Source organism: Cherax quadricarinatus, chromosome 66 (assembly GCF_038502225.1).
Source record: "Cherax quadricarinatus isolate ZL_2023a chromosome 66, ASM3850222v1, whole genome shotgun sequence".
NCBI lineage: Eukaryota > Metazoa > Arthropoda > Malacostraca > Decapoda > Parastacidae > Cherax > Cherax quadricarinatus.
This window is the reverse complement of record NC_091357.1, coordinates 17,853,334-17,872,558: the sequence shown is the minus strand read 5'-3', so window position 1 is coordinate 17,872,558 and position 19,225 is coordinate 17,853,334. Positions and strand designations below refer to the sequence as shown.

The 19,225-nt window shown below is 45.1% G+C and overlaps 1 protein-coding gene across 1 annotated transcript in view; it reads left to right on the top strand.

The window, feature by feature from the left end:
- The window catches only part of LOC128704178 (uncharacterized), a 125,959-nt gene that overhangs the window by 66,384 nt on the left and 40,350 nt on the right, over positions 1 to 19,225 (top strand). Inside the window, exons 2-3 of the mRNA XM_070099168.1 lie at positions 13,306 to 13,484; positions 18,794 to 18,920. Coding sequence (XP_069955269.1) covers positions 13,306 to 13,484; positions 18,794 to 18,920 — 306 coding nt within the window. The remainder of the gene's footprint in view (positions 1 to 13,305; positions 13,485 to 18,793; positions 18,921 to 19,225) is intronic.

The window sequence follows — 19,225 nt, the reverse complement described above, 5'->3', positions numbered from 1 at the left end:
ACACAGTATTACCAACGTTACTATCATACAGTATTACCAACGTTACCATAATCATACAGTATTACCAACGTTACCATAATCATACAGTATTACCAACGTTACCATAATCATACAGTATTACCAACGTTACCATCATACAGTATTACCAACGCTACCAGCATCACACAGTATTACCAACGTTAACAGCATCATACAGTATTACCAACGTTACCAGCATCATACAGTATTACCAACGTTACCAGCATCATACAGTATTACCAACGTTACCAGCATCATACAGTATTACCAACGTTACCAGCATCATACAGTATTACCAACGTTACCAGCATCATACAGTATTACCAACGTTAACAGCCTCATACAGTATTACCAACGTTACCAGCATCATACAGTATTACCAACGTTAACAGCCTCATACAGTATTACCAACGTTACCAGCCTCATACAGTATTACCAACGTTACCAGCCTCATACAGTATTACCAACGTTACCAGCCTCATACAGTATTACCAACGTTACCAGCCTCATACAGTATTACCAACGTTACCAGCCTCATACAGTATTACCAACGTTACCAGCCTCATACAGTATTACCAACGTTACCAGCCTCATACAGTATTACCAACGTTACCAGCCTCATACAGTATTACCAACGTTACCAGCCTCATACAGTATTACCAACGTTACCAGCCTCATACAGTATTACCAACGTTACCAGCCTCATACAGTATTACCAACGTTACCAGCCTCATACAGTATTACCAACGTTACCAGCCTCATACAGTATTACCAACGTTACCAGCCTCATACAGTATTACCAACGTTACCAGCCTCATACAGTATTACCAACGTTACCAGCCTCATACAGTATTACCAACGTTACCAGCCCCATACAGTATTACCAACGTTACCAGCCTCATACAGTATTACCAACGTTACCAGCCTCATACTGTATTACCAACGTTACCAGCCTCATACAGTATTACCAACGTTACCAGCCTCATACAGTATTACCAACGTTGCCAGCATCACACGGTATTACCAACGTTGCCAGCATCACACAGTATTACCAACATTACCAGCATCACACAGTATTTTCAACATTACCAGCATCACACAGTATTACCAACGTTACCAGCATCACACAGTATTACCAACGTTACCAGCATCACACAGTATTACCAACGTTACCAGCATCACACAGTATTACCAACGTTACCAGCATCACACAGTATTACCAACGTTACCAGCATCACACAGTATTACCAACGTTACCAGCATCACACAGTATTACCAACGTTACCAGCATCATACAGTATTACCAACGTTACCAGCATCATACAGTATTACCAACCCTACAGTCCACCTCCATCATTGTTTTTTCTAATACATTATAAACGTTATAATTTGCTTTATCTTCGTTATTTCGTTAGTTTCTCCTCTCGTTATCAAACACAAAATTCCCCAACTTGCTCCCTTTTAGGGAGGATAAAACCCTTAATTTAGGGATAATATGGCACTCTGCGGGAAAGTGAGGCGATTATGAAGTGAATCTGGGAAAGTGAGGTGAACCTTGAGCCAGCTGGGCTTATCTTAAGTTAGTAACATGAGAGAGAGAGTATAACAGCTGGCCCCTGTCATCACAGACTGGATGGATGGTTGGTGCGATGGATGGATGGTGGGACGGGTGGATGGCTAGTGGGATGGATGACTGGATCTTTCTCAAATTAGACACCTTGTAATGACAAGTCTGTATTTCCTTGTTTTATGTATTGTCAGCTGTTGTTTGTAATGTGATGATGCATTTCTGCCTGTGTTTTTCCTAACCTGCTGCAGTATTCTCGTGTGTGTAAATTTCTCTCTCTCTCTCTCTCTCTCTCTCTCTCTCTCTCTCTCTCTCTCTCTCTCTCTCTCTCTCTCTGGGGCAAGAGTATCGCTAACTGTTCTTCAAGGCTCTGTTAATTACGCTAATTAGTGAAGGATGGAGTAACAAGACCTCCAGCAACGCCACACGGAAGAGAATGTTCATTACGTAACAACCTCGTTACCTCATCTAACAATCCTCGGGAGATGCGCCGTCATAGCTGACTACTGATGCTGTTAACACTTCAACCAAGGATGCTTGACGAGGCACATAAATTCTCCAGTCTCCTAACAAGTCCATTTTTTCCCCATATCTACCTTGCCCATAATTATTCCATTTGTTTGGTAAGGTGTAGTCCAGGATCTTTCCTTAATTCATGGTATAAGCAAACAAATCTTCGAAGATTGTGTTGTAGAGGTCCAGGAACTTAGACCTCTGCAACACAATTGTCGCCAAAGATTTGTTTACTTATACCATGAATTAAGGAAAGATCCTGGACTCCACCTTACCAAACAAAGTAAATGGAATAGTAATGATGGACAAGGTGGATTATAGGGGAAATAAATGGGTGTGTTGTTATAAGGCTGGGGGGATTTACGTGCCCTTCAATATTACAATCTCCCTGGCCCTTATACCTATCATTCTTGACCCTGGCACCTATCCCACTGACCCTGGCACCTATCCCACTGACCCTGGCACCTATCCCACTGACCCTGACACTTATCCCACTGACCCACCTATCCCACTGACCCTGACACCTATCCCACTGACCCACCTATCTCACTGACCCTGACACCTATCCCACTGACCCACCTATCCCACTGACCCACCTATCCAACTGACCCACCTATCCCACTGACCCTGACACCTATCCCACTGACCCACCTATCCCACTGACCCACCTATCCCACTGACCCACCTATCCCACTGACCCACCTATCCCACTGACCCACCTATCCCACTGACCCACCTATCCCACTGACCCACCTATCCCACTGACCCACCTATCCCACTGACCCACCTATCCCACTGACCCACCTATCCCACTGACCCACCTATCCCACTGACCCACCTATCCCACTGACCCACCTATCCCACTGACCCACCTATCCCACTGACCCACCTATCCCACTGACCCACCTATCCCACTGACCCACCTATCCCACTGACCCACCTATCCCACTGACCCACCTATCCCACTGACCCACCTATCCCACTGACCCACCTATCCCACTGACCCACCTATCCCACTGACCCTGGCACCTATCCCACTGACCCTGGCACCTATCCCACTGACCCTGGCACCTATCCCACTGACCCTGGCACCTATCCCACTGACCCTGGCACCTATCCCACTGACCCTGGCACCTATCCCACTGACCCACCTATCCCACTGACCCACCTATCCCACTGACCCTGGCACCTATCCCACTGACCCTGGCACCTATCCCACTGACCCACCTATCCCACTGACCCACCTATCCCACTGACCCTAAACCTACACAAACTTTCTTTCCCTGATCATTTTGTCTTGGATTCTGTTGTGAAAATTAAGGATGATCGTGACACTGGGTGAAGGATATCATTCAAGGATAACTGGCATGTCTGGCAGAGGTTTACATCCATCCAGGGATGATTACGCTGCCTGACCTGCAAGTTGAAATTACTGGTAGGCGTTGGTAGGCCTAACTGGGGCGTTAGCACCAAATTATATATATATATATATATATATATATATATATATATATATATATATATATATATATATATATATATATATATATAATATGAGGGAATAAAGTGACCTTGTGACGTCACGAGGAACAGCTGGGCATGTCACTGTGACGTCACGAGGAACAGCTGGGCATGTCACTGTGACGTCACGAGGAACAGCTGGGCATGTCACTGTGACGTCACGAGGAACAGCTGGGCATGTCACTGTGACGTCACGAGGAACAGCTGGGCATGTCACTGTGACGTCACGAGGAACAGCTGGGCATGTCACTGTGACGTCACAGGAGTTAAATGAAGTGTCAAGGTCACGGGGGGGAGAGAGAGAGAAAGAGAGAGTTTTCTTACTTTCTATTCTCTCTTGCTTCCATCCACTTTCTATATTTTCTTTCCCTTCTATTTTATTCCCTGGTTTTCTTCTTCCCATTCTTATCATCCTTTCCTCTCCATCTCCCCATAATCTGCCTCAGTTCCTCAGTGTACTAGCCCAGGTTAGGTTATAGCTCCAGGTCCCGCCTCCTACACGACATTGTTCAGCCTCTCTGAGCCTTGTCACCCATCTTGTCTCTTACGCGACCCTGAATTTCAAATTTTGATATGACAGTATTTCCAGCTTCCGTCATGTCCTTTTTATTAGAATAGGCTGCCCTCTCGTCCCCCTCTCGTCCCTCCCCCACCTTTCTCTCTCTCTCTCTCTCTCTCTCTCTCTCTCTCTCTCTCTCTCTCTCTCTCTCTCTCTCTCTCTCTCTCTCTCTCTCGTCCCTCCCCCTATTTCTGGCCCAGGACACACCGAAACATCTTAAGGTGCCTTTCCAGTGCAAGTTTCTTGGTGGATTTTTCACGTCGTGGTCAGGTCTCCTCTCTGGCAACATCGCCAAGTTCAGTTCCTCCTAGTTGTATATTCCTGTTCTGGGATATACAATTAGGTTAAGCATTAACAAATGTACCGTCTGTTTTGGCTTGACCCGTCAGGGCTCCACGTTGGGGCCTCTTACTCAATTATAGGCCTAGCAATGCGCACGTACGTGGCATACGCACGCGTGTTTGTGTGACAAATGTTTTGATTCGTAATACTTCTTTCGAAGTCTGATGGTCTTGTGTATGTCGCTGAAGCGTTTATCTCTGGTGATATGTTCGGTGTGAGGTTGACCACAGATCCTTCCCCTCTAGCTTTGAGCAGCTGTGGTAGCACCTCTTGCTTACAACCCATGGACCGGGGGTTATATCCTAACAATGGGTGTACACACACACACACACACACACACACACACACACACACACACCACGCTCTAATCCACTGGACCATCCAATCCTACAAAGATTACGCACCCAGCAGAGCTAGGTGTTGTACCATGATCCGAGGACATACAATGGTATGGGTGCTTCAGAGCTAATTTCATCCTCCTCCCCGTTCGGTATACTAGCCTCTACGAGCAGCATATATAGTAGTTACAGTACTATACGTATATACTGCTCGTGGAGACTAGTACACCAAACGGGGGGGGGGAAGAAGAGTTGAAATTAGCTCTGAAGCACCCACACTATCGCATGTCCTCGGATCATGGTACAACACCTAGCTCTGCTGGGTACGTGATTCTGTGTAGGATTCGGTGGTCCAGCGGGTTAGAGCGTCGTGAATTTTCACTCGCCATAAGGCGAGTGAATATCGTTTTGACTGGGATAATGTGGGGGATGCTGTGGGGGTGACTGAGGGCAGGGAGGAGCTGATATTGGTGTCAGGGTCTGGGAAGTGTGGAGGGGTGGGGGTGGATGGGACAGTGGTTGAGTTGGGAGAGGTGGGGGATGATAGTGTGGGGTTGGGAGAGGAAATGAGTGAGGTTACTAAGGAAGCTTGTAACCTCCTAGCTGTGATTAAGGCAGGTCAAGGCTCTGCTACAGAGCTGCAGCTGCTGTTGCTGCTGTCACAGTATGGTTGCATTATGAGCATGGTTGCATGGTGCCATGGCAGCCACATCAAGGTGTGTGGGAAGTACAACACTCGCCTCTCATCACCATACCCCACATGCGATTTTCTAGGGCCAGAGTAATTCTTGAGGTCGAAGTAATGACCTCTTCAACTCTGACCCCATAGACTGGTGCTCCCAGCCTGGTGCTCCCAGCCTGGTGCTCCCAGCCTGGTGCTCCCAGCCTGGTGCCCCCAGCCTGGTGCCATGCTACTGGTTACTCCAGTCACATGCAACATTATGACACAATATGCTTTCTGACCTCCCCCTCCCATGCGTCGTGAGTTACGACGCTTGACAGGGATCAGTCTTCCCTCCGGCACTTACGTCAGACGTAAACACAAGTCACAGAACTTAAGTTTGCTTTACAGAAAAGTGTGTGTGTGTGTGTGTGTGTGTGTGTGTGTGTGTGTGTGTGTGTGTGTGTGTGTAAAAGCTGTGACTCGGAGTAGGCGGGGGCCCAGGAGCTGTGACTGGACAAAGTGCGCGCTCACACACACTCGTCTCCACTTTATCTTACGGAAACTAATTAAATCAATAACGTTGATATTGCAAAAGTTGCAGATTATAATAGTGTGGATGCAACACATACCTGGTGTTCACGGTTCAGGTCACAGCAGTGTACACATGACCTCAGGTCACAGCAGTGTACACATGACCTCACCAGTACAATTTCTTGTGAAAGCATTCTCAGAAAAATGACAAAGCATTTCCCGAGTGTTAGCGGAATTCTTTGAACGGTGGCCAAGAAAATGAAGGGGGGTCCCCACATTGTCTTGAAAAAGGTAGTTAGGGTCCCCACATTGTCTTGAAAAAGGTAGTTAGGGTCCCACATTGCCTTGAAATAGATTAAGGGGCCCACATTGTCTTGATAGACTGTTATACCATTGTCTTGATACAGTGTTAGGGGCCCACATTGTCCAGCTTCGAGGCATGACCTACTGGCACTGCGAAATCCCACCTACCAGTGTCATCTGACTTTTGTATATAAGATTGCTGCTGCTTGCTTTCTGCTGCTTGCTTTCTGCTGCTTGCTTGCTGCTGCTTGCTTTCTGCTGCTTGCTTTCTGCTGCTTGCTTGCTGCTGCTTGCTTTCTGCTGCTCGCTGCTGCTTGCTTGCTTGCTGCTGCTTGCTTGCTGCTGCTTGCTTGCTGCTGCTTGCTTGCTGCTGCTTGCTTGCTGCTGCTTGCTTGCTGCTGCTTGCTTGCTGCTGCTTGCTTGCTGCTGCTTGCTTGCTGCTGCTTGCTGCTGCTTGCTTGCTTGCTTCTGTTGCTGTTGCTGCTGCTTGCTTGCTGCTGCTTGCTTTCTGCTGCTTGCTTTCTGCTGCTTGCTTTCTGCTGCTTGCTTTCTGCTGCTTGCTTTCTGCTGCTTGCTTTCTGCTGCTTGCTTTCTGCTGCTTGCTTGCTGCTGCTTGCTTTCTGCTGCTTGCTTGCTGCTGCTTGCTTTCTGCTGCTTGCTTGCTGCTGCTTGCTTTCTGCTGCTCGCTGCTGCTTGCTTGCTTGCTTCTGTTGCTGTTGCTGCTGCTTGCTTGCTGCTGCTTGCTTTCTGCTGCTTGCTTTCTGCTGCTTGCTTTCTGCTGCTTGCTTGCTGCTGCTTGCTTTCCGCTGCTTGCTTGCTGCTGCTTGCTTTCTGCTGCTTGCTGCTGCTTGCTTTCTGCTGCTTGCTTTCTGCTGCTTGCTGTTGCTTGCTGATGCTTCTGTTGCTGCTGCTTGCTTGCTGCTTCTTGCTTCTGTTGCTGCTGCTTGCTTCTGTTGCTGCTGCTTGCTTGCTGCTGCTTGTTTCTGTTGCTGCTGCTGCTTGCTTCTGTTGCTGCTGCTTGCTTGCTGATGCTTGCTGCTGCTTCTGTTGCTGATGCTTGCTGCTGCTTTCTGCTGCTTGCTTGCTGCTGCTTTCTGCTGCTTGCTTGCTGCTGTTTGCTTGCTGATGCTTATTGCTGCTTGCTTCTGCTGCTGCTGCTGCTTGCTTCTGTTGCTGCTGCTGCTTTCTGCTGCTTGCTTGCTGCTGCTTTCTGCTGCTTGCTTGCTGCTGTTTGCTGCTGCTTTCTGCTGCTTGCTTCTGTTGCTGCTGCTGCTGCTGCTTGCTTCTGTTGCTGCTGCTGCTTGCTTCTGTTGCTGCTGCTGCTTTCTGCTGCTTGCTTGCTGCTGCTTTCTGCTGCTTGCTACTGTTTGCTTTCTGCTGCTTGCTTGCTGTTGCTGCTGCTTCATACAGTATTAAACACCTGCTGGAGAATGACACATGCTCAGCATCTAGGAATCTTTATTTGTAGACGTTTCGCCCTCCAGTGGCTTATCAGTACAAGGACATAATGTGAATAATGTAGAACTGTGTACAAAAGATGAGGTAATCTGTCCCTGAGTCTTGAAGTGCACCTGCTGCTAGGCTGGGGGACTGATTACCCCTTTCACCCTCTTCAGTCCATTTTTTTTCCCTGTATTATGAAGGCCCTGCCTAGTATAGGCCAGTAGGCCTGCTGCAGTGCTCCTTCATTCCTGTATTCTTGTACTGATAAAGCCACTGGTGAGGGAAACGTCTACATAATAAACGTGCACAAGTCTAATTCTTGTAATGGCCCATGCTAGGCATGTTCGCCACGGCCACTCTGACGGGTCTCAGTAATGGCAAATACATCTATGTTACCTGCACTAGCAACTAGTCTCAACTCGTCCATCTTATTCCTAGCACTGCGACTATTTGTGTAATAAATACTTAAAGACCCTCCTCTTTACCCTTCCTGCTCCTTTCTGTTATTCCACTAAACCTATTACTGTCCTTGTCAATTAGTGCCACTGGCTTTCCAATATCCACCTCATTTTGCCTATTACTAGTTCTCCTAGTACTCATATTACTACCCTGAGACTTCACAGTTTTCCCGCAAAAACCCATACCACTAACTATTCCTAGTTTAAAGACCTAACAGCTCCCTCAACTGCGTTGGCCAGTGCTCCCACACCACACCTAGATAAATGAACCCCATCCCTGGCATACATGTCATTTCTGCCATAGAAGAGGTTCCAGTTGTCAATGAATGTTACCGCATTTTCCTTACAGTATTTGTCCAGCCAGCAATTGACACCAATTGCTCTGGACAACCATTCATTTCCAACTCCTCTCCTTGGCAAAATGCCATATATGACAGGTTTCCCACCCTTCCTCCTAATTATCTCTATTGCTGACCTATACCTGTTAATCAGGTCCTCACTCCTACGTCTGCCAACATCGTTGCCTCCAGCACTGAGACAGATAATAGGATTGCTCCCATTACCTCTCATGATGTCATCCAGACGGCTAACAATATCCTTCATCCCAGCCCCAGAAAAACACACTCTCTGCCTCCTACTCCTATCCTTCAAGCAGAATGCCCTATCCATGTACCTAATCTGGCTATCCCCAACAACAACAATGTTTTTACCTTCCTTGGCGTCGTCCGTCGTGATGCTCCGAGTAGTCGACTCACATTCGCCAGGTAGCATTACACCACTTGTAGAATTCGTCAAGACGTTCTCGATGGTCTTCTTTGGGGTTTCTAGGGATGTCTCACTCACGTCTGCCAATGCTTCTTTGGTGCTCGTTGTGGCATTCCCAGTAGAACACTCACATTCGTCGGGTAGCACCGAGAATGGGTTGGAAGTTTCCACGGTAGTCTTCTGGTTTCTCGTTGTTTCTGCCTCTCCAACCGTTTTCTTGATCTTCAGCTTGGTTCCATGTTGCCCGGCCACTGACCAAGCTCCCCTCTTAACCTGGGGACTCACAACAGGAAGATTACTACGAATCCTCTTGTTCTCCTCCGTTAATCGCCGTATCTCCATCTTAGCAACTCTGAGCTCTCTCCCATATGCTGCATAAGTGTCTCAATCTTCAACTTGTCGGTTTTTCAAACCATTCATCACACACATATGCAATAGTTAGGTATCTTTATTATGAAACGTTTCGCCTACACAGTAGGCTTCTTCAGTCAAGTACAGAAAAGTTGATAGAAGCAGAAGATACTTGAAGACGATGTAATCAGTCCATCACCCTTAAAGTTTTGAGGTGGTCAGTCCCTCAGTCTGGAGAAGAGCATTGTTCCATAATAAAGATACCTAACTGTTGAAGAATTGAGACACTTATGCAACCCATGGGAATCTTTATTGAAGAAACGTTTCGCCACACAGTGGCTTCATCAGTCCAATACAAAGTAGAAATGGGTAAGGAGTATATAAGCCACCTCTCTGGCCCTATGCTGCACTTACTACAAGAGTGATGGACTGAACACATCGAATCCAGGTTGAGGGACTGATTACCTCATACTTCTACTCTCCTTACCCATTTCTACTTTGTATTGGACTGATGAAGCCACTGTGTGGCGAAACGTTTCTTCAATAAAGATTCCCATGGGTTGCATAAGTGTCTCAATTCTTCAACTTGTCGGTTTTCAAAACCATTCATCATACCTAACTGTTGCATATGTGTCTTACCTAACAACCTGTCGGTATTTTATACCATTTTAATGTTCAATCTGTCAGACACTGCAACACAAGGGTATCTTGGTACAGACCTGCAATCAACTTCGACAACTTCCACTAGTGAGAGGGGCTGGATTTGAGAGGGACCTGACTTCTCAACATCTGAGTTCTTACCTCTCCTAGTGGCCTACGTCTCACCTCTTGGCGCTATAAAAAGCTCCATCCTGTCACTTCTCCATATTGTTTCATACTATGGAACAATGCTCTTCTCCAGACTGAGGGACTGACCACCTCAAAACTTTAAGGGTGATGGACTGATTACATCGTCTTCAAGTATCTTCTGCTTCTATCAACTTTTCTGTACTTGACTGAAGAAGCCTACTGTGTAGGCGAAACGTTTCATAATAAAGATACCTAACTGTTGAAAGTTAAGACACATGTGCAACATCTGGATATCTTTATTGTAGTAGACGTTTCGCCATCCAGTGGCTTTATCAATACAGATTCTAGGACATAATAGGAAGACAGTAGAACTATATACAAAAGATGAGGTAATCAGTCCCTCGGCCTTGGAGTTAGTGTTCACAGCATCGTGGTGGAGGAGAGTCTGGAGCAAAGGCAAGAAGACTGGCGCTTTTTATAGGCGTCAGTGAATGGGACGGGCAGCAGACGAGGGCAGTCACTGGTAGGCGGGATTCCCCAGTGGAAGTAGGTCCTTCCCAAAGAGATGGGTTAGTTGCAGCAGCCGTGAAGAAGGTCTTGTAGATGTCCTCTGAACCAAGATTCCATGATGTTGCAGTGTCTGACAAGTTGTGCAAGAAAGGTATAAAATACCGACAATATGAAAGTTAAGACATGTGCAACATGTGTTGCACATGTGTCTTAACTTTCATATTGTCGGTATTTTATACCTTTCTTGCATACCTAACTGTTGCATATATGTCTTACCTAACAACAAATGTTACACGACCTTTGACTTCTGCACCTCTCCTGCCAACGGTTTATAAGCTCCTTCTCAGCACGTATGCCGTATTCTATTCAAGATTGATGGACTGACCACATCGATTCAAGGTTGAGGGACTGATTACCTCATTCTCCTCCTGTTCTTCAAGATTCTCCTTTGTATGGACTGATGAAGCCACTGTGTGGCGAAACGTTTCCTCAATAAAGATACCCAAGAGTTGCACATGTGTCTAATTTATCAACATGCTGAGATTCGTTGATTAATTTATGCTTTTCAAGGTGGCTACGAACTGCCTCGGCAATTATTGATTCCATAAATTTTCCCACTATGGAGGTTAGGCTTATTGGTCTATAGTTCGAAGCTAAGGACCTGTCACCTGCTTTGAAAATAGGTATCACATTTGCCATTTTCCACTTATCTGGCACCATGCCAGTTTGTAATGATATGTTGAAAAGATTAGCCAAAGATTTGCTAAGCTCCTCTTTACATTCCTTTAGAACCCTTGCATACAGTTCATCAGGGCCTGGGGATTTGTTAGGTTTTAATTTATCTATTTGCCTAAGGACCATGTCACTTGTGACCCTAATCGTGCACAGTTTATTATCGTCCTGTTCTACATAATTTATCATTACTGGAATATCGCTGGTATCCTCCTGTGTAAAAACTGAGAGGAAGTATGTGTTAAAAATTCTACACATTTCCTTATCACTGTCAGTGAGCTGACCCGAGGAACTTTTGAGTGGGCCTATCTTGTCCCTGATCTTACTTCTGTATACCTGAAAGAATCCTTTTGGGTTAGTCTTCTATTCTCTTGCAACTTTAACCTCAGTCTTGAGTCGATGTGGTCAGTCCATCAATCTTAAATAAAATGATTCAAGATTGATGGACTGACCACATCGACTCAAGGTTGAGGGACTGATTACCTCATTCTCCTCCTGCTCTTCAAGTTTTTCCTTTGTATGGACTGATGAAGCCACTGTGTGGCGAAACGTTTCCTCAGTAAAGATACCCAAGAGTTGCACATGTGTCTAGTTTAACAGGTAGATAAATGGTTCAGAGAACCGACTTGCGTATCTTTACTGAGGAAACATTTCGCCACACAGTGACTTCATCAGTCCAATACAGTGAAGATCAGGAGTTTGAGGTAATCAGTCCCTCAGCCTTGAGTCGATGTAATCAGTCTATGTATCTTGATAAGTAAGACACATGTGCAACAGTTAGGTGTCTTTATTCCGAAACGTTTCGCCTACACGGTAGGCTTCTTCGAGTACAGAAGCAGCAGAAGCAGTAGAGATGTGAAGGACATCTACAAGACCTTCTTCACGGCTGCTACAACTAACCCATCCCTTTGGGAAGGACCTACTTCCACTGGGGAATCCCGCCTACCACTGACTGTCCTCGTCTGCTACACGATGTCCCTATCCACTGACGCCTATATAAACACCGGTCTTCCTGCCTGGAGAAGTTCAGTTCCATACACAGCTTGCTCTCTTCCCGTTTTTTTCTCCAAGTCTGTCCCACGATCGCCTTAGCTGCTGGGTCAAGCCCTGGCTCTATTTCTACGACTAAGAACACTCCTCTCCAGCGCTATTCTTCGTCTGTCCCGTCTTCCCCGCTCATCCCATTGGGATCTTACCTGCACTTGCTTGCTTGCTTGCCTGCCTTTGCTCCAGATTCTCCTCCACCACGATGCTGTGAACACTAACTCCGAGGCTGAGGGACTCATTACTCATCTTTTGTATATAGTTCTACTGTCTTCCAATTATGTCCTGGAATCTGTGTTGATAAAGCCACTGGATGGCGAAACGTCTACAATAAATAACTTTCATCACAGTGGTGGTAGTAGTAGTAACAAATGGTAGTAGTGGGAGGGAATGTCGATCCGAGCAGTGTCTTCAGAGGTTGGCTTATTGGACCTCGCATGACTAGGTAACTATCCCACGTGTAGTAGTAGTAATAGTAGTAGTAGGTACATTGCCATTGTGAGAAGACTTGAGGGCGGGGCTTACAATGTGAGAGGGTATATATATAGTGAGATGAGTGAACACACATACACACACGAGAGAATACAAGCAGTCGATACAAGGAGACGTGTTCTTAACCATAGTGTTTGTGTGGAGCAATGTTTACTGAAAAGTTACTTTTGTAAGTACTGGTTACTGTGGAATTACTTTTGGTTACTGTGGAATTACTTTTGAAAGTAATGTATTTAATATGTCAAGTGGGTGTAAAAATCAGTGCAAAATATGATTTAAAATTATGCAAATTATGCTAAAATTATGCAAATACGAATGATTTCAATGTTTTTACCTTAGACATGTTGATATCGATGATGTTTCAGGTTGTTGGTGGCGTGTGTTGGCATGGTGTCAGCCGTGGTGTCAGCCGTGGTGGCAGGGGGCCACAAGGGTGTCATTGACGTGCAGCTGACGCCGGGGGACGTGCAGGAGGCCGTGCAGGAAGCAGTGAGGCTGGTCAAGGAACGTATTGAGGTGATCGAACCTCACGTCTTTCACAATGGTGAGTTAAGAACAAAAGAACGAAGGAACACTGCAGAAGGCCTACTGGCCCATGCGAGGCAGGTCCAAGTCTCCTACCGGCTTAAGCCAATGCACCAACCTAGTCAGGTCAGGTCACATTGACTTAAGGGAGGAACACGGCAACTGTACTTAGGAGTTTGTTCCACTCATCCACAACTCTATTACCAAACCAGTACTTTCCTATATCCTTCCTGAATCTGAATTTTTCCAACTTAAAACCATTGCTGAGAGTCCTGTCTAGGCTAGATATTTTCAGCACACTATTTACATCCCCTTTATTCCTGTCTTCCATTTATACACCTCAATCATATCCCCCCTAATTCTACGTCTTTCTAGAGAGTGAAGATTCAGGGCCCTTAGTCTATCCTCATAGGGAAGGTTTCTGATACATGGGATCAACTTTGTCATCCTCCTTTGTACATTTTCCAGAGCATTTATATCCATTCTGTAATACGGTGACCAAAACTGTGCAGCATAATCTAAATGAGGCCTAACCAAGGATGTATAGAGTTGAAGAACAACCTGAGGACTCATATTATTTATGCTTCTTGATATAAAGCCAAGGATTCTATTAGCTTTATTGCGAACACTTATGCACTGTTGTCTTGGTTTCAGATTACTGCTAACCAGAACTCCTAAATCTTTTTCGCAATCCGTAATATTAAGATCTACATTATTTAGTTTATATGTGGCATGGTTATTGTCCTGTCCAACATTTAGAACTTTGCATTTGTCTATATTAAACTGCATCTGCCACTTCTCCGACCACTGCATCAGTCTATTCAAATCTTCCTGGAGTGCTCTAATGTCCTCGTCAGAATGAATTCGACGGCCTATTTTGGTGTCATCGGCAAACTTGCTGATGTCGCTCTTTACGCCCTCATCTATGTCGTTTACGTAGATTGTGAACAGCAGGGGGCGCAACACTGACCCCTGTGGAACACCGCTCGTGACGCTTCCCCACTCTGATTTCTCCCCATTTATGCAAACTCTCTGCTGCCTATTTGTCAACCATGCCTCTATCCAGGAAATAATTTTTCCTATTCCATGTGCCTTAATTTTCCTCAATAGTCTCTGATGAGGGACCCTGTCAAAAGCCTTACTGAAGTCCATATACACAATAGATCATGGTAATGAATATGATATTGTGTATATGGACTTCAGTAAGGCTTTTGACAGGGTCCCACATCAGAGACTATTGAGGAAAATTAAAGCACATGGAATAGGAGGAGAAATTTTTTCCTGGATAGAGGCATGGTTGACAAATAGGCAGCAGAGAGTTTGCATAAATGGGGAGAAATCAGAGTGGGGAAGTGTCACGAGCGGTGTTCCACAGGGGTCAGTGTTGGGCCCCCTGCTGTTCACAATCTACATAAACGACATAGATGAGGGCATAAAGAGCGACATCGGCAAGTTTGCCGATGACACCAAAATAGGCCGTCGAATTCATTCTGACGAGGACATTCGAGCACTCCAGGAAGATTTGAATAGACTGATGCAGTGGTCGGAGAAGTGGCAGATGCAGTTTAATATAGACAAATGCAAAGTTCTAAATGTTGGACAGGACAATAACCATGCCACATATAAACTAAATAATGTAGATCTTAATATTACGGATTGCGAAAAAGATTTAGGAGTTCTGGTTAGCAGTAATCTGAAACCAAGACAACAGTGCATAAGTGTTCGCAATAAAGCTAATAGAATCCTTGGCTTCATATCAAGAAGCATAAATAATAGGAGTCCTCAGGTTGTTCTTCAACTCTATACATCCTTGGTTAGGCCTCATTTAGATTATGCTGCACAGTTTTGGTCACCGTATTACAGAATGGATATAAATTCTCTGGAAAATGTACAAAGGAGGATGACAAAGTTGATCCCATGTATCAGAAACCTTCCCTATGAGGATAGACTAAGGGCCCTGAAACTGCACTCTCTAGAAAGACGTAGAATTAGGGGGGATATGATTGAGGTGTATAAATGGAAGACAGGAATAAATAAAGGGGATGTAAATAGTGTGCTGAAAATATCTAGCCTAGACAGGACTCTCAGCAATGGTTTTAAGTTGGAAAAATTCAGATTCAGGAAGGATATAGGAAAGTACTGGTTTGGTAATAGTTGTGGATGAGTGGAACAAACTCCCAAGTACCGTTATAGAGGCCAGAACGTTGTGTAGCTTTAAAAATAGGTTGGATAAATACATGAGTAGATGTGGGTGGGTGTGAGTTAGACCTGATAGCTTGTGCTACCAGGTCGGTTGCCGTGTTCCTCCCTTAAGTCAATGTGACCTGACCTGACTAGGTTGGGTGCATTGGCTTAAGCCTGTAGGAGACTTGGACCTGCCTCGCATGGGCCAGTAGGCCTTCTGCAGTGTTCCTTCGTTCTTATGTTCTTATGTTCTTATATCATATTCATTACCATGATCTACCTCCTCAAATACCTTAGTGAAAAAAGTTAATAAATTCGTAAGGCAGGAACGCCCCTTTGTAAAACCATGCTGAGATTCGTTGATTAATTTATGCTTTTCAAGGTGGCTACGAACTGCCTCGGCAATTATTGATTCCATAAATTTTCCCACTATGGAGGTTAGGCTTATTGGTCTATAGTTCGAAGCTAAGGACCTGTCACCTGCTTTGAAAATAGGTATCACATTTGCTATTTTCCACTTATCTGGCACCATGCCAGTTTGTAGTGATATGTTGAAAAGATTAGCCAAAGATTTGCTAAGCTCCTCTTTACATTCCTTTAGAACCCTTGCATACAGTTCATCAGGGCCTGGGGATTTGTTCGGTTTTAATTTATCTATTTGCCTAAGGACCATGTCACTTGTGACCCTAATCGTGCACAGTTTATTATCGTCCTGTTCTACATAATTTATCATTACTGGAATATCGCTGGTATCCTCCTGTGTAAAAACTGAGAGGAAGTATGTGTTAAAAATTCTACACATTTCCTTATCACTGTCAGTGAGCTGACCCGAGGAACTTTTGAGTGGGCCTATCTTGTCCCTGATCTTACTTCTGTATACCTGAAAGAATCCTTTTGGGTTAGTCTTCTATTCTCTTGCAACTTTAACCTCATAATCTCTTGCTTTTCTAATTCCCTTTTTTATTTCTAACTGAATATATCGATTTCTTAATTGCCCCTCTCCTCTTTTGATTTGCCTATATATGCCTCTCTTTTGACCAATAAGATATTTTAATCTATTGTTCATCCATTTAGGATCATTTTTGTTTGATCTGATTTCCCTATTTGGAACATAATTTGACTGAGCAGCTAGAACTATGCCCTGGAAAGCTTCATATCGGCAACCATCACCACCTACCTGACCCTTAGTCAGGTCATTCCAGTTCAGCCCACCTAAGTAATTTTTCAGTCCTATGAAATCAGCCAAGCGAAAGTCAGGGATGGAGACTTGATTGCCATTATTAGGGGAATTCCATGATATATTAAAACTGAGTGATTTGTGATCACTTTCCCCAAGCTCATCATTAACCTCAAGATTATTAATTAGTGTTTCCCTACTGGCAAGAACCAAGTCAAGGAGGTTATTTCCCCTAGTTGGCTCTGTCACAAACTGATTTAAAAAACAATCCTGGATCGTATCAAGAAAGTCACTTGACTCTAAATTTCCTGTCAAATTGCTCCAGTCAATCTGTCTATAGTTGAAATCTCCCATTAGCACAACATTTTCGATAAATTAGACACATGTGCAACTCTTGGGTATCTTTACTGAGGAAACGTTTCGCCACTGTGTGGCGAAACGTTTCCTCAGTAAAGATACCCAAGAGTTGCACATGTGTCTAATTTATCAACATGTCGGTTCTCTGAACCATCCATCCACAACATTTTCGTATGTAGATGCCTTACGAATTTCGTCCCATAGAAGTTTACTGCACTCCCTATCAAGATTTGGGGCCCTGTAAATCACACCCAAAATTAGTTGTGGATAAATGGTTCAGAATCAGCCTAGTTGGGTATTTGTATTGTATTTTTTTCAAGATTCCAGGACTGATTACCTTTGACTCAAGGCTGAGGGACTGATTACATCCTCCTCCTGTTCTTCACCATCCTCCTTTGTATGGACTGATGAGGTCACTGTAGGGCGAAACGTTTCCTCAGTAAAGATACCCAAGTGTTGAACATGTCTAATTTATTAACATCATGAAACGTTTCGCCTAAGCAGTAGGTTTCTTCAGTCGGATACAAAGGGAGAAAAAGTATTTGAGGCGGTCAGTCCCTCAGCCTTGGAGTCGGTGAAGACTGCCGAAGTCTTGACGAATCTGAAGCACCGGCTCTTCCTTCTTAAGTGGCTGTGACTTTGACCTGCCTAGCACGGGCCAGTAGGCCTGCTGCAGTGCTCATTTCTTGTCGTATACTGGCGTCACGTGAGGGACTTCACGGTCTTCAAGGCCGAGGGACTGATCACCTTGTGTTTTTTATATAATTCTAGTCTTCCCATCATGTCCTTGTACTGATAAAGCCACTGGAGGGCGAAACGTCTACAAATACATACCAAAGTACTCCACATCAACGATAAGCTGACCCTTTACCATGACCCCGTCTTGCACACTGATTGGTCAAATGCTCCTCAATGATCCCGTCGTAAATCACTTCTCTTGGTTCGTTCATTCGTAGTAAAATATACTTTATAAGTTAAATGGCCAAATGCGACCACTGGCAGTAATGCTACACTTTTACACTGGGGATAGTACACGTACAATTGGTGCCTTAGTACACGTACAATTGGTGCCTTAGTACACGTACAATTGGTATATGCGAGGCTGGTCTTTACGTCACTTTTCCGCTCTGCTGCCTCTTATTCTCCCTCTCCCCTTTCTCCATATCTCCCTATTCTCCTCACTTTTCTCCCTATGCTCATCCCCTTCTCATTCTTCTCCCTCTACCTTATTCTCCCTATTCTTCCTCTCCATTCTCGTCTACTCCCTTCACACTAATCTCTCTACATCTCCCTCTGTCATTAACCTCCCCTCTCTCTATACTCCTCTCACTTTCCATACTCACTCTTTCTACCCCCACTAGCATCCCCCTCTTCCCCCACTTCCTCTCACCCATCACCCACTGATAGAGCGGCCTTGCAGATGAGAGGCAGCGAACTGTGATGTAACTCGGGGGAGATGCCAGGGAGGGAGGGTGGTAGGGGGATGCTAGGGTGGGAGATGGGAAGGATTTAAGGAAGGATGGATGTCAGCTAGGATGTCAGCTAGGCCTGTTATATCTTGTAATTGTTGTAAATATATTATTATTATAACTGTCTGCTGGGTGTTACAGGAGGGAAGCTTGGTCCGGACTCGCCAGCCTACCATTACTACAGTTTGATGGCTGGCACGGAACATACACGCACCATAGCTGCCGTGGCCCTCATTTCACAGACAGCCACACGTATCCTGGCTGTCAGGTAAGACACACCTCCACATTATATTTTAAACTATATTGTCGTAGAGAGTAAAGCTACCATTGAAATGCTGAGATTACTTCATAAATCAGCCTGAATACAAGCCACAACACCACGGTGTTGTGGATGGGCCAGTTACCAAATAACCCAGAATACCGTGGCAGAGGTAGGGACCTAGGTAGGCAGGGATGTAGGTTGGGAGGTAGGTATTGAGGCTGGTAGGTAGGATAATGAAGAACACCTACCTCCCCCATGCTAATCCCCCATGATCCAAACAGGCCACAGAAACCGCCATGTTTACGAATCCG